This window comes from Silurus meridionalis, chromosome 5 (genome assembly GCF_014805685.1).
Source record: "Silurus meridionalis isolate SWU-2019-XX chromosome 5, ASM1480568v1, whole genome shotgun sequence".
Taxonomy (NCBI): Eukaryota; Metazoa; Chordata; class Actinopteri; order Siluriformes; family Siluridae; genus Silurus; species Silurus meridionalis.
Window position 1 is genome coordinate 14064305 of NC_060888.1, and position 25784 is coordinate 14090088.

Here is a 25784-nt window from a genome sequence, read left to right on the forward strand (position 1 = left end):
AAATAAAACCACGTGACGGAGCGGCACGGCTCCTATTGGCTACGGACCTACTGTGGTTTCATAACCAGGGTTTTTCATAACATGGTTTAATAAGGTTCACAACGCCGTGTAACGAGTTTTATTGGAGGAATAAAATCTTATATAATTACTATATATAAAATTACTATTATCACTATCATAACTGTACATTTGTATTATGTCTTCTTTCTTTGCTTTCATTTTATTACGTCCTTTAATAAATGCCATTGGCTTCTGAGTGGATTCACAGTAATACTTTCACACACATATATATATATATATATATATATATATATATATATATATATATATATATATATATATATATATATATATATATACACATATAGAGCAGAGAGGTGGGTGGGGGGGAAGGGTAAACAATCGATTTCCTCTTTTAAAGGTCTTGTAAGTTTTTATCAACCACCAAATGTAACACTTGTAATCTGATTAACTTCAAACCTTCCATCTACTTTTTGTCATGAAAATAACAAACTACTTAAATGAGAGTTTAAGTCTTCATGGCAATCTTTAGTGCTTCAGTTAAAAGCCACTGTCATAATACATATGGGCCGGTCTCATGTATACAGTATATACAGTCCAATTTTCAGCTTTGCCTGACACCCGGTCATGTTATGTTTAGACGGAGACCTGGAGAGGCCTACAACCCACAGTGTCGTGCACCAACTGTAAAATATAAAGGAGGGTCAGTGATAATCTGTGGGTGCTTCAGCCATGCTGGAATTGGACAGATTTGTCTTTGTGAAGGGTGCATGATTCAAGACAAGTACAGGGTTGTTCTAGAAGAACATTTGCTTCCTTCTGCTGAGACAATGTTCCCCAACTCAGGATTTCATTTTCCAACAGGACAACGTGCCATGCCATACAGCCAGAGCAATCAGAGTCTGGATGGAGGATCACCAGATCAAGACCCTCTCATGGCCAGCCCAATCTCCAGATTTGAACCCTATTGAAAACCTCTGTAATGTCATCAAGAGGAAGATGGATGGTCACAAACCATCAAGCAAAGCTGAGCTGTTTGTTTTTTGCAAAAAGAGTGGTATAATGTTACCCAACAGCAATGTGAAAAACTGGTGGAGAGCAGGCCAAAATGCAAGAAAGCTGTAATTGCAAATCGGGGTTATTCCACCAAATACTGATTTCTTAATTTTATTTAGCCAAAGCATTAACACAATTTGTTTACAAACTATTCGCATTTTGCTTTAAGTTATTAAAGCTCTGCAAATACTGCATGATCTTGAGCTATTCTGATGTGTTGTCATTTCCTTTAAATATACATTCTTAACAATAGTTATTTTGAATTTAGGAAAAATATTGTCAGCAATTCACAAAAAAGGAACAAAACGGTTCATTTCACCAATACATGCACCTGTAAGAAAAAAAAAAAACCATATATATATATATATATATATATATATATATATATATATATATATATATATATATATATATATATATATATATATACACACACACACACATATATATATATAAAATGAGAGAGAGGCAGGGAGCCGTGTTATGTATGCAAGATACACGCATATATTTCTTAAAAATAAGTTAATTCATCCCATTTGTCTGTGCTTAACACACAAGCTCTTCATATAATAAAACTTATCAACTAAATAAATCAAACGTAGTCGTTCTCGTTTTGTTTTTTTACAACAATGACCATAACAGATTAAATATTAACATCTAGGTAACACCATGACATTTGCCTGAGGGAATTGTATAATGTGTGTGGTTGTAGGAGTGCGGCAGATAAGGTTTGGGTTTATTAGCACCATGTTTTACACATGTAAATCATACAGGTTTGTGCAGATTACAGAAAACTCTGAGGCACACAGACTATACTGAAAGCAATTAGTAAAACACAGCTTTTATTAGAAACAAGAACCTGACCATTTCCACAAACAAGGAGAGGCATAGAAGATGTAAGCAAGGTGCAAAAATACCTTATTTTCTTTGTTGGTTTTTTTTTTTTTATTGTGTACAGAATTTCAAAGGTCATTTATTGAGAAAAACAGTTCCCCTCCTAAGCTTGAATGACTGCTAGTGTCCGTGCTGGAATATATTTTTCCAATCCGATGTTTACCCCAGAGCAAAACAAAAAAGGAAACTATGCAATGAGTTTTACGTCATTTCATCGATGATACTGCACATTATAGCATCTTTATCCCATACTTTTTCCTTTGCGGTAGCCGGTACATTTTTGTCTGTTTGTCCTGCCATGCAGCTAACCCCAGCCTCCTCCACATCCATTGGCTCAGTTTTCAGTCTAACATCAACCCCTGAACCTGGAACCACCGCCCCAGCCTTGCTAGAGGTGTCAGGTTGGGGCAAGTCATCAGGCAGTGAGGCAAGGCAGCCATGGATCATCTCTATGACACGTTCCAAGTGTTTCTGGAAGCGCTCAGCTGTCTCCAATCTCTGCCTCTTCTGTACCTCCATCATCACTCGCAGAGTTTCACGGGCCTGATGAGGCCGATACTCGTTAATCAGATGGTGCATGTGGACAAATAAAAGTTTCAGGTCCTCCAGTTTTTCTTCCCGCTTAATGCTGCCTGGACTTTTGATCAGGATGTCCAGCAGGTCCAGGAAGTTAATTAGGATGGACATATTAAGCTTCTTCAGCTCTCGCTTGTGGTCAAATTGCATCGGGTGCAGTCTTTCAATGCCCTGGCTCTCCAGAGGCCGGATGACGAGGTCATCACACTGGAACGGATTGCCAAACATGATGTAATTATCCCGAATGGGAGGAGGTGGTTTAGGGGCCAGTCCTTTACGTACATTTTCATCTGTGTATTCTTTGACGTACTGCATCGGTGGAAGCGGAAGGGCGCTGACCTGCTGCGGCTCACCCATTCTGACGGCCTGACGAACAAGAAAAAAAGAAGGCGATGAAATGTCTAATTCAAATGTGTTCTAAAGTAAAAGCTGCTTGCAGACTGTAACTAAAATGTACAAATGTACATATCATGAGAAGATATATATAAAAATATGTATTCTCTAAAACAATTTCATCTATACAGATTAAATTCATACCTTCAGTGATTTTCGATCATTCTGTGAACTAAACACTGGTTAAAATTGGCTTCATATTATTTAAAGTCACTTCAATATAAAACATACTGAAGTAGATTTGTTAGACACAGTTGAGTTTTAAACACTTCCCGGCCAAAAAAACTGAACAAACGGGTAACCGTCATTCAAGGGATTATTACTAAAGTGATTAATATGTTTCAGCTGGCAACATGTTATGCAACTCTAACTGATGCAGTGAGTAGCTTCTCATTTTTTAAACAAGATTGTCAGAAAACACATCATGTGGTCATGGAGAAGTTGTTACTTTGTTTCAGAAGGGTCAATTTATTGTTACGGAGTTAAGTTGTTATTAAAACTATTAAATGTGAGTAAATAAAACTGTCCAGTGCATTACTAAAACCTGGAATGATCGTGGTGAACTATTATCCTTGAGGAAAAAATGTGGTTGGATGTCAGAAAAATAGAACTTACACCTTGTGTATATTAATGAAAGTAAGAGCATTTCCACATACACAATGCAAAGATAATTCAATAAATTATTAAGCTTATGCAGTTGTCTAGTTTTAAGAAAACTACTTATAAATGGGGCTAATCGAGAAAAAAAAAAAGTATTTATTTTGCAGTTCCAGAGTGATGGGTGTATCGGTGTAAAGGAGAAGTGAATCAAGTGATGCACCGATTATGCCTAGTGCCTAATGTACTGTGGGGAAAGAATTATGATCTAGGGTTGCTTTAGTTAAGGTAAAAAAAAAAATAAAGTGAGTTGCATGTTGGATGTTAAGAGAAAAAAAAAAAAAAAGTCAGAATTGCAGGAAAAAATCTAAATCATGAAAAAGAAAAGTCCGAGAAAATAAATCTTGGAATTGCGAAAAAAATGTAGGAATTGTAGGCTGCAACAACTAATTGACAAAATTGATAATAATCGATAAAGAAATTCGATATTAGTTGGACTGCTTAAGTTACGGCTTAGCATGACCGTAAGATAACACAAATAAAAGTGACGGAGAGTACAGGGTCAAGCAGCAGCAGGAAAAAAAACAATGGTGTCACGGATGAATGCGAAACATCAGCATGGTGAGCAAAAGCTGTAGTAATCCTCATCTTGTGAAAATGGTGTCATATAATAAAGTGATATTGTGTAAACTGTTTGTTTGTAACTTCGGGAAAGTCACAATGTCGTGACTCTCGAGCATCAGGTTTTGCAATCAGTTTGCTCGTGACACAGTGATGGATTCGATTAAAATTGTGCGAACAAACACTAAATCCAAAAGCAGTAAATATCAACAGCAGTAAACGATTTACTACACGTTCAAATGCTTGTTTTTGATGTTTGTATATTTCATTTATGCATATCTCATTTAATTATTATACAAAATAGAGACAAATCGTTCAATTTTAGGAATAAATGTAAATAAATAAATAAATAAAAAATAATAATAATAATAATAATAATTACTTGTTCATTTCAAGAGGCCTGTTATTTTCTCTTGTACATTTAATATTGCTCTTTTATAAAAAGAAAGCACTTTTTAACCGATTACTCGATTAATCATTACAATAATCAGCAGAATACTTGATTACTAAAATAATTGATGGCTACAGTCTAAAATTTTCTAAAAGACCAGGTTTTTCCATTAATGGATTTTTTCCCTCTCTGTCTCAGAAGTTGCCAGAATGATGCCAAGATCTGAGCAATGCCATGATTTATCATCCTCAAAAAGTACAAGAACAAATCTACCAATATCTTCTATATAGAGATACACAATAGACAAGTTTTGTACTTTGGACAATATTATAAATATTATTATAAGTGATATTTCATTATGTCTGTACATTTTTATCTAATTTAAAACCCAGCTCCAATTTGAAAGAATGGTTAAGGGAGCAAAAGTCATGGCTTTCACTTGGATTGGTCACTACAGCTTCCAGACCTTAGCTGCACTGAGAATCTTTTGGATGTGCTGGAGAAAACTTTACACAGCGGTCCGAATCTCCAGTCATCAAAACAAGGTCTTGGAAAGAATTGAATGCAACTCTGAATGGAAATAAATGTTGTGACATTTGATAAGCTTATAGAAACCATGCCAAAGCAAATGTGTGTTCTGTATTAAAAACAAAAGGTTGTCCAAAGTCCACACAGAATGAAATGTATGTACAAGTTACTTCTGGAAAAGCAATTATTTTATAAATATGGTTTTTTGTTTAAATTATAAAGTTCTAATCTAATTTATACCCCAATATCTATATCTATTACCCAGAAACATCACATTTACAATATGGCCATGTGATGGAATAATAACGTAAAGAATGGCAAATCTAACTCTCAAATATAAGCCAACATCCTATCTATCTACCTACCAACATAACTAGCAAACTAACCCAAATGTATCATTTTGGAGTTTTTTGGTTGTTGATACATTTACATTTAGACACAAACCCTGTGCGTTTAGAATGGGCCACTGGGATAACAGTAAAGCATTTAGCTTTAGCTCCAGTTAGCATTAGCATTAGCTCAGCGCATTTCCTCTATTGCTTGCTGCTAACGTTTGGTATCTTTGACCTAGTCACTTTAATAATGGCTAGTTAACGATGTTCAAAAGCGCAATTGTAATGTTTCAATGAAAATCAGTACGTACCAATCCACTTCCCAACCAGTATAAATCTCTCGCTATTCAATAATGCTTAGAAGAAAACATAAGAACCCCCTTTCCGGTTCACTTTGCGCGAGAAACTCGTGTAACGGTGCCTCTGATTGGACGAAATGTGCCTAGGAACGGAAGCTGTGATTGGTGGGAAATCATTTAGGGGCGGAGACAAAACAATACATAAGATGTGGGCATCAATTCGGACTGTGATAAACTGCAACCTAAATCAATATTTTGTACGAATATCATACCATAGATAATTTATTGATGTGTAAATTAATAAACAAATGATCTTTTCTTACTATCAATTACTACTATCTTTTATTTCACATTTTCATATTAATGTGCAGCCATAACTAAAACCATCCATAGGTAAATAAAGTTAATTATTATCGTACAGTGTGATATATTATGTAGCAATAAACATTCTGAAAGAAGCAAAAATGGGCAAGCATAAGCATCTGAGCAACTTTCACAAGGGCCCATTATGCAGTGGTTACTATTTAGAGCAGAGGCTAACCATCATTATGACACCAGCTGTAGAAACCATCAGTATTATACAGAAATGCCATATAACAGAGCACTGCATCACTGACAGGTATCTCATGCTATGAGAATGAATGGCATTACTAAAGCAAAAAACCCAATGAACACAATACAAGACTCGTTTCACTGCAGCCACATCATCTCCAGCAAAAGCATCAATATTAACCTCATAAAACGACCCTTGGTTTTCCATGCATTTTCATATATTATTGTTTTAATACAGATTTGAAATTAAGCCAAATTGTGTGTTTTTGTGCAAATTCTACAGGAAAGTAAATGCAAAAAGTATAAATGGTTCATGTATACGTTAAACTCTTTTGATATGTTTGGGCTGACCTTCTCTCATGATGTCCAGCTTGTCTTGTAAATGTCCTTGTAAGTGTTACTGCAACCAAATCAATTCCTTCTCCTTTGTTAGCCTTTTGGAAGGCAAAAAAAAAAACAGATAATAATTTCGCACATATGTATTCGAGCTTGTGCAGTTTGTTACAAGTGCGTTTTCTTCGGATTTGACTTCTGCTAAAACTGCCTTCTAAAAGGAAAAGCTCAAGGTCTCTGCATAAAATCCTCGTAAGCTCTACAACATCTTCTCTTCACTACTCAACCCCCCTGCAACACCTGCTCTATCCTCCCTGACTGCTGATGACTTTGCCTCCTTCTATGATGAAAATATTAAAGAAATCTGCCAGACCTTCACTTCCTCCCCAACAATGACTACACAACACAGCCAGGAATCCACTACTCCTTTGTTGTCAAGCCTCTCAACCTTCTCAACCTTAACATAAGATGAGATACCCAATCTTGCAATCCCACCACTCTGGATCCAATCCCTTTAACTATGCTTCAGACCATCACACAAGATCTCCTGCCCTTCATCTCCACAATCATCAAAGGGTCCTTAACATCTGGCTATGTGCCAACTACCTTCAAGCAAGCACGGTCATTCCCATCTTAAAGAAACCTGCTCTGGACTCAACAGACATCAACAACTACAGACTATCACAGACTATTAGACTATACAGGTATCACTTCTCTCTTTTCTTTCTAAATCTCTGGAACGCACTGTTTTTATCCAACTGCCTGTCTATCTCTCACAGAACAACCTCCATGATCCAAACCAGTCTGGGTTCAAATTGGCCCTTTTGGCTGTTTCTGTGAAACTGCATGCTGCTCGATCAGCCAAGCTGTCATCTGTACTTATCTTCCTGGACCTTTAAGCAGCATTTGATACAGTCAACCACAATACTCTCTTGTCTACCCTCAAGAGCCTCGGGATCCACGGAACAGCATGGGAATGGTTTGCTTTCTGCTCTCCCCTTCAGCCACTGCTCGTAACCTTGTGGTAACTACGGACAATCAACTGTCCTTCTTCTCACATGTCGCTAATGTGGCTCGTTCCTGTCCATTTCTTCTCTACAACATCCGAAGGATTTGACCATTTTTATCCACACAGGCTGGCCAGGTGCTTGTTCAGTCTCTTGTCATTTCAAGTCTACTGCAACTCTCTGCTGGCAGGTCTTCCTCTGAACGCTATTCATCCACTGCAAATGCAGCCGCATGACTTGTGTTTAATCTGCTCCCTTTACTGGCTTCCAGTAGCAGCGCGTATCAGATTCAAAACACCGATGCTTACCTACAAAGCCAAAAATGGACCAGCACCTTCTTACCTCAAATCACAACAAATAGAACTTTCCAAGTTTGCTTTGTAGAATTCAAGAGTTATATTTATATTAAGTTTGTAATCTTGTGTACCAGTGTAGATTTATTAATTGCTAGAGACTCAAAGCACTTTTGTACATCGCTCTGGACAAGGGCATCTGCTAAATGCCACAAATGTTAATGTTTTCTGATTTCTGAAAGCCTCACTGCAGATTTCTTTCACCCTGGCAACACGTAATGTGACGTCTCAAAAATGGTATAAGGAAACCAAAATAGTAAGAAATTGAGAAAACCACTACCATTTTTTTTTGCCATCTGTTATGACAGCTAGTAGCTTGTAAGACCAAGCTGAATTTTTTTTTAGTTAGGATGGGATTTGTTAAGATCACAAAATATTTCTTTTATATTAACAGGGTCATAGTGGATCCACAGCCTATTTTAAGAACTTTAGATGTGAGGCAGATACACACCCTGGACTTGATAACTATATATATATATATATATATATATATATATATATATATATATATATATACACTGTATATACACTGTATATATATATATATATATATATATATATATATATATATATATATATATATATATATATACACTGTATATACACTGTATATACACTGTATATATATATATATATATATATATATATATATATATATATATATATATATATATATATATATACAGTGAGGAAAATAAGTATTTGAACACCCTGCTATTTTGCAAGTTCTCCCACTTAGAAATCATAAAGGGGTCTGAAATTGTCGTAGGTGCATGTCCACTGTGAGAGACATAATCTAAAAAAAAAATCCAGAAATCACAATGTATGATTTTTGTAACTATTTATTTGTATGATACAGCTGCAAATAAGTATTTGAACACCTGAGAAAGTCAATGTTAATATTTGGTACAGTAGCCTTTGTTTGCAATTACAGAGGTCAAACATTTCCTGTAGTTTTTCACCAGGTTTGCACACACTGCAGGAGGGATTTTAGCCCACTCCTCCACACAGATCTTCTCTAGATCAGTCAGGTTTCTGGCCTGTCACTGAGAAACACGGAGTTTGAGCTCCCTCCAAAGATTCTCTATTGGGTTTAGGTCTGGAGACTGGCTAGGCCACACCAGAACCTTGATATGCTTCTTACAGAGCCACTCCTTGGTTATCCTGGCTGTGTGCTTTGGGTCATTGTCATGTTGGAAGACCCAGCCTTGACCCATCTTCAATGCTCTAACTGAGGGAAGGAGGTTGTTCCCCAAAATCTCGCAATACATGGCCCCGGTCATCCTCTCCTTAATACAGTGCAGTCGCCCTGTCCCATGTGCAGAAAAACACCCCCAAAGCATGATGTTACCACCCCCATGCTTCACATTAGGGATGGTGTTCTTGGGATGGTACTCATCATTCTTCTTCCTCCAAACACGTTTAATGGAATTATGACCCAAAAGTTCTATTTTGGTCTCATCTGACCACATGACATTTTCCCATGACTCCTCTGGATCATCCAAATGGTCATTGGCAAACTTAAGACGTGCCTGGACATGTGCTGGTTTAAGCAGGGGAACCTTCCGCGCCATGCATTATTCCAAACCACGATGTTTTAGTGTATTACCAACAGTAACCTTGGAAACGGTGGTACCAGCTCTTTTCAGGTCATTGACCAGCTCCTCCCATGTAGTTCTGGGCTGATTTCTCACCTTACTTAGGATCATTGAGACCCCACAAGGTGAGATCTTGCATGGAGCCCCAGTCCGAGGGAGATTGACAGTCATGTTTAGCTTCTTCCTTTTTTTAATGATTGCTCCAACAGTGGACCTTTTTTCACCAAGCTGCTTGGCAATTTCCCCATAGCCCTTTCCAGCCTCGTGAAGGTGTACAATTTTGTCTCTAGTGTCTTTGGACAGCTCTTTGGTCTTGGCCATGTTAGTAGTTGGATTCTTACTGATTGTATGGGGTGGACAGGTGTCTTTATGCAGCTAACGACCTCAAACAGGTGCATCTAATTTAGGATAATAAATGTAGTGGAGGTGGACATTTTAAAGGCAGACTAACAGGTCCTTGAGGGTCAGAATTCTAGCTGATAGACAGGTGTTCAAATACTTATTTGCAGCTGTATCATACAAATAAATAGTTTAAAAATCATATATTGTGATTTCTGGATTTTTTTTAGATTATGTCTCTCACAGTGGACATGCACCTACGATGACAATTTCAGACCCCTCCATGATTTCTAAGTGGGAGAACTTGCAAAATAGCAGGGTGTTCAAATACTTATTTTCCTCACTATATATATATATATATATATATATATATATATATATATATATATATATATATATATATATATATATATATATATATATATATATATATATATATAGTGTATATGTATAGTAGTATTTTACCGAGTGCCCAAAGGACTGAGGAAGCTGAAGTTGATGGAGTGGCCAAATATGTCTCCAGACCTGAACCCTATTGAGCACCTGTGGGGCATCCTCAAGCAGAAGGTGGAAAAGCACCATATGTCATAATAGCATCGTGATGTAATTATGAAGGAGTGGAAGAGTATCCCAGCAACAACCTGTGCAGCTCTGGTGAATTCCATGCCCAGGAGGATTGTTGCCAGCTATTTTGAAAAATAATAGCTGTATGTTGAGTTATTTTCAGACAACAGTAAATCTGTACTGCTGTACAAACTGCACATTTACTACTTTAAAATAAATTTTAATTAAAACTCCATCCTCAGCATTCTCCTACCAATATAAACCATGTCCCTCCTCTGCACCTTTTGTCACCCTATCTACAAAATGTCCTACATTCGCTGTCCCTCTAATAAGCCTAATTTTAATCCTGTCCATCCTCGTCACTCCCAATGAAAACCTTAACTTCAGCTCTGCTACCTCCAGCTCCACCTCCACCAGCTTCACCTATAAACTTTCCCTTACACTCTTGCAGATAGTCTTCTATCAAAAATCACTCCTGCCACTCTTCTCCACCCACTTCACCCTGCCTGCACTCTTTTCTTCACTTCTCTAACACACTTTCCATTACTTTGCACTGTTGACCCCAAGTACCTGGACTCCTCCACCTTCACCACCTCTTATCCCTGCAATCACACCACTCCACTGCCCTCCCTCTTATGCTTATATCACACACATGTACTCTGACTTACTCCTACTGACGACCACCTCTCCAGGGTCTTCTTAACCTGCTCCCTACTCTCACCACGAATAACAATATCATCTGCAAACATCATAGTACATGGAGACATCCGTGCCACGCAAACATCATAGCCCCAGACAGGAGTGTCTGACCTCGTCTGTCAGCCTGTCCATTACCACTGCAAACAGGAAAGGGCTCAGAGCCGATCCTTGATGCAGTCCAACCTCCACCTTGAACCAGTCTGTCGTTCCTACTGCACACTTCACTGCTGTCACACTGTCCTTATACATTTCCTGCACCACCCTCACATACTTCTCTGACACACCTGACTGCCTCATGTAATACTACAACTCCTCTCTCGGCACCCTGTCGTACCTTTTCTCTAAATCCACAAACACACAATGCAACTCCTTCTGACCTTCTCTATACTTCTCCATCAACATTCTCAAAGCAAATAATGCGTCTGTGGTGCTCTTCCTCGGCATGAAACCATACCGTTGCCTCTTCACCTCTTCTCTCAGAATATGATCCTCCTTCTTCTAAATAAAAGTGTTCACCACTGCCATTTCTATCCTTTTAGCAAAATCTACCCCATCTGCCCTTCCACATTTATCTCCTTAAGGCCATACCTACCCATCACCTCCTCATCACCTCTGTTCCCTTTACCAACATGCCCATTGTAATCTGCCCCAATCAGCAATCAGTCATTCCTAGGTACACCTTCCACCACTTCATCTAACTTACTTCAGATTTTTTTCTTCTCCTCCATCTCACAGCCGACTTGTGGCGCATAAGCACTGATGACATTTATCACCTCTTCAACTTCCAGCTTCAAGTTCATCACCCTATCAGCCTGATAGAACAGTTTAAACCCACCTCCAATGTTCCTGGCCTTGCTCACTTTCCACTTGGTCTCCTGAACACACAATATATTTACCTTTCTCCTCTCCATCATATCAGCTAACTCTCTCCTTTTATCAGTCATAGTACCAACATTTCAAGTACCAACCTGAACCTCCTCTCTCCTACACTTCTTCTTTTCCTGCTGTCTCTGCAGATGTCTTCCTTCTCTCCTTCTCCTACTTTGGCCAACAGTAGCCCAATTTTCACAGGTACCCTGTTGGCTAACCCTGGTGGTAGCCGTTGTTAACCCGGACCTCGAACGATTCGTTAAGAAATTCTGATTTGTGATCCGCATATTAGATTTGGCACATGTTTTACGCTGGATGCCCTTCCTAACGCAACCCTCCCTATTTATCTGGGCTTGGAACCGGCGCTAGGCGTGCACTGGCTTGTGCAACCCTAATGGCTGCAAGTTTTAAGGGAGCGTGCAATTGGCATTCCGACTGCAGGAATGTCCACCAGAGCAGTTGCCTGTGAATTGAATGTTCATTTCTCTATCATTAGCCGTCTCGAAAGGCGTTTCAGAGAATTTGGCAGTACACCTCACAACTGCAGACCATGTGTAACCACACTCGGAACACATGGAAAAATTTGAGTTAAGTACAGATATGCGAAAAATCCACTTAAGTACATTAACAAATTACATTTACTTCCTTACTGTCCACCAGTGCTGTCAAGCAATCACATTCACGTGCTCGTTCAAGCTTGGGTCACTAAAGGGTAGCTAAGTCATGCCTGATAGCATGTCTTCAGAGAAAACTGGATAATCTGGAACAGTTGTGAAGCTACAGGGAGGACTGAAAGGGACTTTTAGCTAGGCTATCTACTCAATGACTCAGTAAATGGGCTACATGGTACAAATTCATTCTAACTAAGCCTTTTTTTAAATAATGGGAGCCCAAGTCAGTGCAACAGATTCCTTAAATGCAGAGCATGTGCAATAAATACAATAGCTATACATACATCCAACTCACCTCTCACTCAGTCATTTGAGTGATAGACAGTCATATGGACATGCACATCATTCCATGAGCTTAATGTAAATAGGTAAATAGTTAATAATTTATATGTAAAAGGATAAATAGTAGTATTCTAAATTTTATTGTTATATTGATTTTGCCTTACTCAGATTTTTGTTTTTTAAAGCTTTCAGGTACTGAGCACCATTGTTAACTAGTGGCCATTGTCCATCATTTAGTTTAAGTATGTGACCAACTGAGATTATACTGGCCAACAGCAATCAACATTTACATTCAACACAACCAATCTGAATAGAGAAGTGCTCTTGTTCACTCCACTCATTCTGTCAGTTCAGTTCATTTTAAAATAAGAGACTGGCTAACTTTGCCAAGATGTTTGATCTTATAGTTAATTATTATGAAACCAACATAGTGTTAGTGCCTTGGTTCATAACATCATTTGGTTGACCCAGGTTGGTTTACTACTTTAATGTCGATATACTGATCTAGCTTGGACATCAGGATTAGAAAAACTGGAACTCCCTACCACAGAAAAAAGAAAACTGCCAAGAACTTCAGCTGCATGTTGGTATGTGTAAACATTTCTGAGAATTTCATTTACAAACATTTAAAAGGGATCCTTTAAATACGTCAAATAAATACATTAAATTAAACCAACAGAGCTCTTATTTGTGGAGATGTAAAACGAAAGCTTTCTCTCTATTAGAAATTGTACTGCAATCAGCCACAAGAGGGCCTCGGAGACATTTTGGCTTCACTTGGGATTTTTTTACACATTTTTAAACTTTTGAGGTCATTGATTACATCATAGTCCTGTGTTCATTAGTCAAAGAGGAAAAAAACGTGCTCAATTTCAATGAATTGCCAACATTCGTATGACCCAACATTAGGTTTAAACTTGTCTGTCTGGTGTATAACAGACTAGTTAAATCAACATACCCTTCTCTGAAACAACTGTATTTATTGCTGTTGTTTAATATCACACGATAGCTTTTGAAACTCCACTACTTAAACAGACGATTTGATAAAACACAAAACTGTTAAAACAGGTTACAAAAAATAATTCAAACACACGCTGCTTGCTATGTTTACCAGTACAGCACCACAGACACTAGTGAATGCACCAGCATAATTGTGAGCTATTGAAAGACATGAACTAAAGCTATTACATGTATACACTATTTTAAATTTTACCACTTAAACCAATATATTAGGTTTTAGGTAAAAAAAACAACAGATTAGCAATAATATAGTTTTGCACAGTAGCTGCACTGTGGTGACATTCATAAAAAACTTAATTTGATTCAATATTTCCATTCTAATTGCTATCAAATATATGACATCCCATGTTCTGTTACTATTAAACAACATTTTATTTGAGTGTGAAATTAGTTAACAATACCCTGTACACTGATTGTGTCTATTCTTTTATATATTTGCATTAATTTTTTCTTTGCTGCTGTAACAGAGAAATTTCCCCACTGTGGGATGAATAAAGGTATATCTTATCTTATCTTATCTTATCTTATCTTATCTTATCTTATCTTATCTTATCTTATCTTATCTTATCTTGTCTTATCTTATCACTGCAACCACGGCTTTGGGAGATGTATAAATTACCCAGTCATTTTATTTATTACATTTCCACATCCCTTTTTTTAGACGAAGATTTGACTTGCATTAAGTCACTGTACAGTGGAGTATGAACAATGCAAGCAGTATCACTTGAGGTGTAGATCTACTGTGAATGCTAACAAGTGTGATAATGTATGTGTAGTACCATCTACGTATATTTTTTTGTTTCACTGAGAGGATAAAATGTGGCAGTAGTAAATGTTTGGCAGGGGGCTTGAGCTTGACACATGTGCTTTTGAAGATCTTGGCAATATATGTTCTTCACTGATAATCCATATCTCTAACTAGTGTATACATCAAGTGGCTTTTTGCTTGCATACATTCTTATACTGCTATAATTAGGCTACTTTTCAATTAAATAAGCTCACACCTAGTGTTTCATTGCCACCTTTTATAATTCAGATTATACGAAAATGCAGACCAATTTTTAGAGCTGTAAGACAGAACTGCAGTTCCTTGTGGAATACATGGTATAAAACAAAGTTTTTTATTTTAACTGTGCTAAAAACATTTACTAAAATTCAGGCTATGTGCTCTACATGCTATTTTTAGTCACATGAATGTAGGTGTGATTTCCTATCACATAAAATCTGTCTTTTGATATATTGTAGGTGTGTGTGTGTGTGTGTGTGTGTGTGTGTGTGTGTGTGTGTGTGTGTGTGTGTGTTTTAAATGATGTGTTGAATATTTGCAGTTGGCCATTGTGGATATTTCTTCTGTTAAAATCCACATTTGAACATATGTATTTAAAAAAGATCTAAACCGGATCCAACTTGGAGGATTAAACCAGGAGAGTCTACCAAGTGATAGCAACAGTTGCTGCTGCACCACCATGCCAACCTGATGCAATAAAAACAATTACAATGAAATTCCTCTAAATTAAAATTATCCACTCAATCCATCTCTTACTAAACACACACACACACATACGCGCACGCGCAAACTCAAATGTCTCATACGTCTCACTAAAGGAAATGGTTGAAATAGTGCAGTGCAGTGTTTCACCGGAAACCCACAACTTATGTTGCAAGTTCACAGGTTACTAAAGCAGACCTGGCAGTTTACAACATTATGCATCAAGTTCAACAGTGTACCTCCGACAATTTCAATTTAACATGTACCCACGAGTTATTTTAAAAGGAGTCTTATACAAGAAATCTCAGCAAAAGCGAAGAACATCCCCTTGTAATTATAAGGAGAGGTATTTTGTGCTAAACACTGAGGATCTGACCTACTCTGAACGTCGCCCTGGGGTGAGTAAATGCACTTATATTCTGACAGCATATTAAGTTTTTTGTAAAACAACAAGTCTCTGTTTATCACTCTGACTGACATAATTGAATTGGTTGTATATAGATCATAGCCCTGTCCTTACTGCCCTGTCCTTAAACTTTTTTTAGAAAAAGCCTATTCAGAAGGGCTGCATTGAACTTTCCCGGATTAAGTGTGTAGAAATTGTACGCAGTGACCTTCCGATTCCCTGTGAATACAAATATCCTTTTCAGGTGAGAGTGCTTTAAACATTTTGTGTGATATCATGAGCATTTGTGATGAATCTCATCAACAGAATTTTGTTTTATCTAAAAAAAAATTTTGTATAGAGATAAATTAGTTGAATGTGGTGTTAACAGGTCTTACTTTGGTATACCATAAACCCCAAAATTGGATCTTGTTTTTTCTTCTTTTGTTAATAGACCATTTTCAGCTTAAATTGTATAACGCATTCAGTATAGCCACATAAAAAAAGTAATAATGAAATCAATATAATACATAAAATACTGTAGATAAGATTATTCTGATATATATGTGTAATTAAAAATAAAAAGCAGCAAATGCACTATTTATTATTATCATGGCTGGATCATTTGTATTGTAAATGTGTGTGTGACATTTAAAACCTTGCATTGTTTTTGGTTTATTTACAGGTTGTCTATGATAACTACTACCTTTACGTGTTTGCGCCAGACAATGACAACAGGCTAAAATGGGTCAGAGCACTCAAAGAGGGTGAGCAACTATAAGGAAGAAACGAAACTTCTATAATGATATGTATTTCTTTCCTTCTTGATTGTCAACATTATATCTGAATAAACTGTTTGATTGTCATATTTATGTTTTATTATATATGAAGAGACAAAAGGCAACAACCTAGCTTTGAACTACCATCCTGATTTCTGGGTAGAGGGAAAATGGAAGTGCTGTAACAGGACAGATAAGTTGGCACCGGGCTGCAGTGACTATTATCCAAGTGGATGCGGTACAATAAAACACAGCTGTTATAAAAATAATACTGTATTTGAATACCATATATTAATTGGAAGCAAAGCTTTATTTTAAATAAGGTTTATTCTCTTAATGTGTCCTTTCTCAACACAGCATCTAAAAAACCGTTGCCTCCAACACCAGACCTTGAGGTAAGTCAGATATAATCCTATATGTAATCCTTTTGCTCTGATATGATTTCTGAGTGCTGCTTGGATATCCTGAATCTATTCTGTACGCGTTTTTTTCCCTCTATATCACAGCGGCGGTTCTCTAACACGGAGATGCAAATTGTTGTGGCTCTAAAAAACTTTATCCCTCAAGAGGACACAGACATCCCGCTGCACAAGGATGAAGAATACATTGTAATTGACCGCTCTGAACAAAATTGGTGGACTGTTAGGGATAAAAATGGGTAAATATGCAACAGATCCAATTCCTCTATCACCTCTTTGTGTTGCAGTATGAACCTTTTAGTTTTTTTTATACACGTCACAGTTTGTAAAAGTTTTTTTGTTATGGATATGTCTGCTCAAACCTTCCTAAACCAAATCACTTGATCCTGAGAAATGCTGCCATTACTAATAATAAGTTATCTCAAATTAAATTTGAGGAATATCTACAAGAGCTTATAGTTGATTTCAAGTACAAGATCTCCAGAGTTGAATCATAGACTGTAGATAGTGTAAATATTTTCAATTTTCTGTGTCCAGATATATCGAATTTGGACAATCACTGTTTTCCTGGGGTAAACCTGGACGTCCTAGAATGTTTGTTTTTGTAGAAGATTAAATTATAGTTTATTTTATAGCTTTTTTCTTACACAATTATAGAGGTGCAGCTCTACAGTGGCTAAAAATATAATAAAAATAAAACACTAAAAAAGTGTAAAAATGTTAGGTGAATTATTACCTATAAAATGAATCTAAAGAATTGTTGAAATGTAACTATGTTCGTAAACGTATTTTAAACAAAAAGTATTGAGATTGCACTGTTTTTTTTTGTTGCTTATATTATCTTTTAATAATTTCTAATACAGTTTTTTTTCTTAAGCATACACTCAAAACCTAGACCACTGTCTGATGTTGATGCCTGTGTAATTTATTATAGCCTATAATGCTCCCACTTTTTTTTTTAACTGTTTCGTTGTTCTCCTAAAACGTAGCAGTGATACAGAGTTGCCCACCTTTTCATTCTTAGAATTAATACTATAGAAGGAACTACTTTTATAATAATGTATGAATTAGTGTTAAAATATATATATATTTTTTTATATTTCCCAATTGAAAATTGTAGCATCTTTACACCAAGACACAGCAATAAGTCCTTTTAAGAGCGTTTACAGTTTTTAGTTCTTTAGATTAAGAAATAACAATTTAATGGGTAATGAGTTTAAACCCAGAATTTCCCTCAACATTAAAAATGGTTTAAGGGCCACAAAGTTTCTGCACATATTTCTTCAGAGTATTACCCTGCATGCCAGTGTTGGCTAATAGGAACCTTTGAAATCGGTTGTTACAGATTTGTAATTTACTTGCAAATTCAACTTCTTTACTACAAAAACTTAAAGCTTTTTACTGGAAAAAAACAAAACAAACAGGAAAAGTGGTGTTTTGCCCTTAAAAGGAATGTTGCAGTAAATTTTAGACTAATATATTTCCTTTTATATATCTGTAGCATATGCCTAATTGCTACATATCTAAATATATAGCTGTGACGCTTTACCAGTGGAAGGAGACAACCATTTTTTTGGTAAAAACTGATGATTAGAACTTTTATCCATAATTGTTTTTTGTTTTTTTTGTTAGGTTTTTTTTTTTTTTTTATGCTCAAGCGTTACAGTGCTGTTCGTGCCACTTGGAGTTACTTAATAGTTTGGTGTCAAAGATTTCGACAGACTTTGTCCTAAAGAATTTGTGGTTATGCGTCATGAACATTAAATTCTACTAAACATATGTCATATACATTCAGCTGAATTTATTTAGAATATTAACTCTTCAGTAACTGCTGATTTTAGGGAAAGGTTTAGAAATTTTGTTTTTTTAGGTGTTCATAGTTTTTAATAAGATTTCTCTTGAATGACCTTTTTGTCATTGAGCAGAAATGAGTAATTATTTGTTGATGTGGAAGTACAGTACAGATTTACAAGAAAATCACTCGTTATCTATCTTTCTATCAAATTTTTATTTATTTAGTTATTTTTTTTGTATATAGAAACTGGCTTTGGATCAAAACGTACTATCAGTCTACTGAAACAGGAAATGAGCTGACCAGACAGGAATAACTTTGTGTTTGGATGGAAATTAATGAAACTGATTTATACTTTTCGAGCAATATACTATTAAGAAATATCACTGCATACAAAAACTCATGCTTTCTTTTTTCTCTTTTCACCTTCTTTTCCCAGAAACGTCGGAACCGTGCCTTGCATTTATGTCAAAGAGAAACCGTCAAACAACATTGAGCACTTTAAGTAAGAAATGCATATATAATCACATGAATAAAACCATATCAATATTCTGAAATAATTTTTTCAAAGTTTTTTAGTACAACTGGATTTCATTCTTGGCTTATATGTTTACACAGACTAAAATGTACTAATTTACTCATTCTTATCCTTGTCTATTGTAGATGGTACAATAAAGATATATCTCGGACCGAAGCTGAAGAATGGTTAATGGCAGTGGTAAATACACGAAAATAGCAAAACTACATATAGTTATTTTAATTTTACGAAGACATGAGTAGATGAAAGTTATTATCTAAAATGTATTTTTTACAGTCTGCAGTTGCTATTGGGTAATTTTTTGTCACAAGCGAGAAGAAACATTTTTTTCTGGCTTTCTGCAAGCCTGCAGTAGTTGCAGCTGCAGAGTGTGCACATACAGTTCAAACGGAGATCCAAAACCTTTAAACCAGTGTGGCTGTGAGGTTTCCTGTCCCAGCTGTAGCACACAAATGTAAAAACAGATAATATTATACTTATATGTGCAGTTACTGTTTAGTGTCTGTTTAGTTTAGTGCTGTACTGAACTCTAACGATCTAGTAAAGATCAACTAGCACAAACACTACCATAATATACATTTTGCTGCACACAGGATTTGTGTTTAAGGCAGAAAGCATGCAAATGTAATCTGTGTATATTATGACAGATATTTGTATTCTTATGTCATTAGAATAAGGAGGGTGCATTCATGGTTCGCGACTCTCGGCATGCAGGAGTTTACACAGTGTCTGTGTTTACCAAAGCCCCTGGGTAAACCACATTATTCCAAGCTACTTCGATGTATATTTCAGTTTGTCTTCAAACTGCATGCTTCCTGCAAAACAATATTTTAATATTGTATCTTTTTGGCAGGTCAAATGGGGAAAAAAATCCAAGGGTCAAGCATTATAAGATCAGAGAGACAGATGATGAAGAGCCCAAGTATTACCTGGCTGAAAAATATTTATTTAGCACCATCCCAGAGCTCATTCATTATCACCAACACAATGCTGCAGGTGAGCTTCAAAAATCCAGTCAGAACTAGTCAGGGTGTGCTGCTAAACATGATTAGTCATAAAATGAGTCAAGGGATATTTTAAATGATTTTAATTGGATTAAACAGCTTACACAGTCATTTAGTTATGATCTAAAAGATGTCGATTTGGTTTTGGTTTTGTCATTAATTTATTAAATGCTGTTGTCTAAAGCAATTTAGTATTTGCATTCAGAAAATATTTCCATGTGTTTAGATACTGTTCCATAGCATCATGTGTGAAAAAGAGACAGCTACTGCATATAAATGTCTGTTGTTATATGCTTTGTTACAGGATTAATAACACGGCTGAGGCACTGTGTTTCCCGTGGCCAAGGAAGTTCCCCCAATATTGAGGAATTTGCATCAGGTATGCTTCATATTTCTTATTCAAATGAATGTAAAATAGAAAAAAGTATAGCCATATGCGCCGAGATTCTAAAATGGGACTGTCAATAGTTGTTGTAAGGAGAAATATACAGGGTTTTTGAAAAGTAAGATATCAGGAGTGCATTTATTTAATTCTTACTCATTTTATGACAAATAATATTTTTGTTAAGACTTTTAAGAGCATATGATTTGCCTTTTTTTTCTTGATCTATTGATTAAATCATAAATCAGAAGTGGTATTGCTTCATAGCCATTACTATACAAGATACTTTAGGTTGAGAGAAATTATTTTATCAAGTCTGTTTAAAGATTCTTTTTATCAATATGTGAGAAATTATAATAATATATCATAATTTAGTTACTGGGTTTACGATTACAATTGTGTTTTCAGATTGTTAAGTAAATCTTCCACCTCTAGATTGTAAATTTTTACTAATATTTGATATATGATATGTATTTGTTCATAAAGTCTCTATGTGTCTCTGTGCTTTCCAGAAGAGTGGGAGTTGGACATGGAGGAGTTGACTCTCGGGCCGGAGCTGGGCAGTGGTGAGTTTGGTCTGGTGTTCGAGGGCTTGTGGCGCGGTGAGAAGGTGGCTGTAAAGACAATCCGTGAAGGAGCCATGTCTGATGAGGATTTTAAAGAGGAGGCAAGGGTTATGATGTAAGTGATGATTTAGTCATCCATGTCAGTGGTTTCCCTCAAAACAAAAACAAAACATGGAATGATAGATCTCCACACACACACACACACAAAATACAATAATGCTGAAATTTTAAAAAGAAAAAATTAGCTTTTGAAGGGGAATAAATAAATTCTTGTCTGTGGAAAGTCTTCTAATTTTCGTTTATCCTTTTTTCTTTGTTAAGTTTTTACCAAGATTAACTTTTGCTATATTATTGCTGTAACACTGCTGTAAAAGTTTTTAATTTGATTACTGGTTATTCATTTAATTTTTAATTTTATATAAATGCTTATACATGCTCAACAGACATTTGGCAGTGATTGCTACTTCTTACATCTGCTTCTGTTCACTGTACCACAGGACAGTATCCCACCCAAAGCTCGTGAAGTTGTATGGTGTGTGTACCCAGCAGTCCCCCATGTACCTAGTGTTTGAGTTTCTGGAGAATGGCTGCCTAACAGATTTCTTGCGCTCTAGAAAAGGGTCTGTTTCACAGGAGAATTTGCTGGGCATGTGTGTTGATATCAGTGAAGCAATGGCTTACTTGGAAAGCTCGAATTTCATTCACAGAGACCTGGTAAGCCTTTGTTTCTAACAGCTGACCTTCAGAAGTCATTTGTTAATAATGAAATCTAAATTTGCTCCAAAACATCTTTTACAGGCTGCAAGAAACTGTTTGGTTTCAAAAGACCTTGTGGTGAAACTCTCAGATTTTGGAATGACCAGGTAAAGCAGCCAAAGTTTTCTTTCTTTCTTAATTCTAAAAAAGTAATTCTGACACATCATGCATCCTTAATGATACACTATACTGCCACATCTTGCAGGTTTGTACTGGATGACCAATACTCCAGTCACAACAGCAAATTCCCTGTAAAGTGGTCGTCTCCAGAAGTGATCAGATACAGCAAGTTCAGCAGCAAGTCAGATGTGTGGTCATTTGGTGAGAACACAATGATAAAACTGTTGTTAATGACAATGATGAAAAGAATCTGGGGAAAAATTTAGTTTTGCTATATTTATCATTTTTTATCTACTGGTACATGGTATATTATATTAAAGACATTCAAAACAGTGATTACATACATAACCATGCACAATACAATAAATTTATATACACCAGAATTTTGTAACTACTATGATAGTATAATATAATATGAGAAATACAAAGATGAATACGATTGAGTGATAATAAAACATGATTGGGTAATAAAACAAACTATTTTTATAAAGTCTCATAGCAACCTTATTGATTAATTATTTTTATATAAATATATATATTTTTTCCATTTTCTTACATTTCTGTGTTTAATTGGACATTTATGTCAATTTATTATAATGTTGTATAATGTTATTTTAATGTATCAGTTTATCTCTCTGTTTAAGTCGTTTGTCTGCCTGTTTGTAGATTTCCTTAAGCATTCCTTCAAAAGCAAAAGAATAACAAGAAATTTGGGTTGTGCTTTGCCATATTCCCTGATGCAGGTGTGTTGATGTGGGAGATTTACAGCGAAGGCCGGCTGCCTTACGAGTGCAGAAGTAATGCAGAAGTAGTGGAATCTCTAAATGCAGGGCTAAGATTACTAAAACCCAGACTTTGTCCAGAGCCTGTTTACCAGCTAATGCATTGGTGTTGGAAAGAGGTATGTAAACTAATTTCAACTAATTTTTATAGTTACTGTAATTCTGTAAAATTACACTTTTTAAATGACTCCTGTATATAGGTAAAATCTAAAATAACACATTTTTAATCAGACCTAGGAGTCAAATTAGGGGTTATGACACGAAACTTAAAATATAAATATATAATAAAATCAATAAAGTATCAGCAAATTATTAAATGTTTAAAAAAGTAATTATTTAACACAAAAGAAAATTAACAATAAAAGAAGAAACATTTACGTCATAGATAAAATGTATTGTATGTCTTGGTCATGCCAAAATCTTTTTATATTTTAGAATATTACCCTGTACCCTGAATATTCAATAAACAGCTCATGAAACATATTAAGTTTAAAATTAAATTGATTAATCATTGTCCTTAAACAGTTTCCCGAATTTCTGATGCTTTACCCCTTTTTGTAATCATGTTTACAGCAATGCAAGTGATACTCTCTAAATGTTTACAGTTGGTTGACAAATGCAGGGGGAAAAATTAAGTATAGGGAGAAGTGTCATATCATTATTATCTACATAGATAACCATTGACAATAAGCATAGATGTATGTTGTGAATATGTCTTTTTTTTTTTTTTTTCAACAGAAACCTGAAGACCGGCCCTCCTTTGTTTTGCTCTTGCATGAACTGGCTTCTCACTCAGACCTCTGATTTAAAGCTATCAATGTTACTTTTGAAAATATATTTACAGTTCATTGTATTTATTTATTTGTATATTCTATTTATTAATTTTTTCTATTAATATCTATGGTTTTTCTGTACTGCCTAAATATGATAAATAACCAAATTTGCTGATCTTCTTTGTTCCATTAGAGGCCACTATTAAGTAGCCTATTCCGACTCTATTTCCAAAATCAGTAGTGATAGAGCCTCAGTAATATTCATGAACTGTTTGTTTAAATTTGTTTATAATCTGTTTATAGCACCTAACATACAGCATTTGTTAACACCAAATTGTATGTATTAATATGTATCAACCTGTTTATTGACTAATCACTTTTGCACACAATTACATACAATATTTCAATTGTTTCAACAATGTGTTCTTAATAATACATGTAAATCTATCTATCTATCTATCTATCTATCTATCTATCTATCTATCTATCTATCTATCTATCTATCTATCTATCTATCTATATAAAGGAATAGCTATGAGAACGAGTACACCAAATCAGTGACACATAGCTATGGCCTCATTTAAGAACGGAGCAAATGAAAAGAGACATAGCTAATTAATATGTAATTAATATCATACATGCTGATAATAATAATAATAATAATAATAATAATAATAATAACAATAATAATAATAATAATAATAATAATAATAATAATAATAATAAGCGCTTGGAAAAAAGAATCAACCCATTAGGTCCATCGAGAGCAATCTAAAATATCTGGAATTTAGTGTGAAAATTGTGAACATGGCAACCCTATCACTGGGTCATCTTCTGGTGTAGTCAAAGATATATGTAGGCACGCTGTTCATACTTCTAATAGAATGTGTCCACATGCAAACCACTCAGAATTTGTCAGACCATAAAACGCAGATGATCCTGTTCAGACATGTGGCCTGTCCACTTATGTTTAGACAGGTTCAGTTCACAAACAATTCAGTGTTTCTAAACAAGTCACTACGGTGAACAAGTTTGTATCGTTAACTGATGCTAAAGTCCTTCTTGTAGAGAAGTTGCTGTGGACAGGATTGAAAAAACTGTAAATGTAGATCCAAAAACACTAAATTTTCATAGTCTACCTTAGAGATTTGATGACCACAAAATAAAGACTCTATGCATGTTTCTGTTATATGTTTGATCTGTTCCCAGTTACCAAAATGCACTTGGGCCTGTTTTGTGAAGCTTATTAAACATTACATCTAAATCTTCTACTATAAGTATAAGTGCATGTTTTGTCCTATACCATACTTTTATAATAAATATAGCATAATAATAATAATAATAATAATAATAATAATAATAATAATAATAATATTAATAATAATAATAATAATAGTCATTATTATTATTATTATTATTTATGTTGTACAGTAGATAATTTTTTACAAATTGTGATTTAAAGTGCAGCTAACAAATTATTAGATACTACCTGGGAATTAAGTTAATTTTATGTTAATCATCTGATGAAATATGCAGAGTCATTTGCAGAAGTGGCCCAGATTTTGGAGCCAGATCTGGGCGAGTTACATTAAACAGTATTCGGCTTTACAACCATAATAAAAATACCTGTGCCATCGCGAGCTACAAGCCCAAATCATACATGGCAATACTGTATCTGAGCCCAAGGTGCTGTGGGATTAATTAGCTCAGGACGAATACTGCATGCTAACTAGGTTGATGGATTTGTACCCATGTATTGTAAAAGTCATGTGTCGACCCTGATCACCGACCCAAAAGTCAGCTAATCCTCTTGGTCATTATTAAGCACGGATTTTTCTGACACAGACATGAAATTAGATATAAAATAAGATAAAATAAAAGTTTATTGCTAGCCTTTTATACAGCATGATCAGGTTGCATTTAACTTGAATAAATTAGGATTCATTTTATTCGTCAGATGACTCTGATCTGATCTGAGCTGATTCATCTGACAGATGGCCTGG

General features: G+C 35.5%; 2 protein-coding genes across 2 annotated transcripts; one reads left to right on the plus strand and one right to left on the minus strand.

Annotated features, from left to right (window-relative positions):
- Positions 1-1902: 1902 nt before the first annotated feature.
- med7 (mediator complex subunit 7) lies at positions 1903-5856 on the minus strand. The gene is made up of 2 exons (XM_046848694.1): positions 5721-5856; positions 1903-2913 (listed from the first exon to the last, which is right to left on the minus strand). The coding sequence occupies exon 2, from the start codon at positions 2902-2904 to the stop codon at positions 2173-2175; it is 732 nt and encodes a 243-aa protein (XP_046704650.1). The 5' UTR covers positions 2905-2913; positions 5721-5856; the 3' UTR covers positions 1903-2172.
- A 9787-nt stretch (positions 5857-15643) lies between these two features.
- Positions 15644-24188, plus strand: itk (IL2 inducible T cell kinase). The gene is made up of 17 exons (XM_046850520.1): positions 15644-15883; positions 16031-16135; positions 16556-16637; positions 16762-16887; positions 17007-17044; positions 17156-17307; positions 19300-19365; positions 19524-19578; positions 20070-20149; positions 20252-20394; positions 20707-20781; positions 21297-21465; positions 21848-22064; positions 22149-22213; positions 22312-22427; positions 22970-23127; positions 23747-24188. Exons 1-17 carry the CDS (start codon positions 15746-15748, stop codon positions 23810-23812), a joined length of 1851 nt encoding a protein of 616 aa, XP_046706476.1. The 5' UTR covers positions 15644-15745; the 3' UTR covers positions 23813-24188.
- Positions 24189-25784: the final 1596 nt, after the last annotated feature.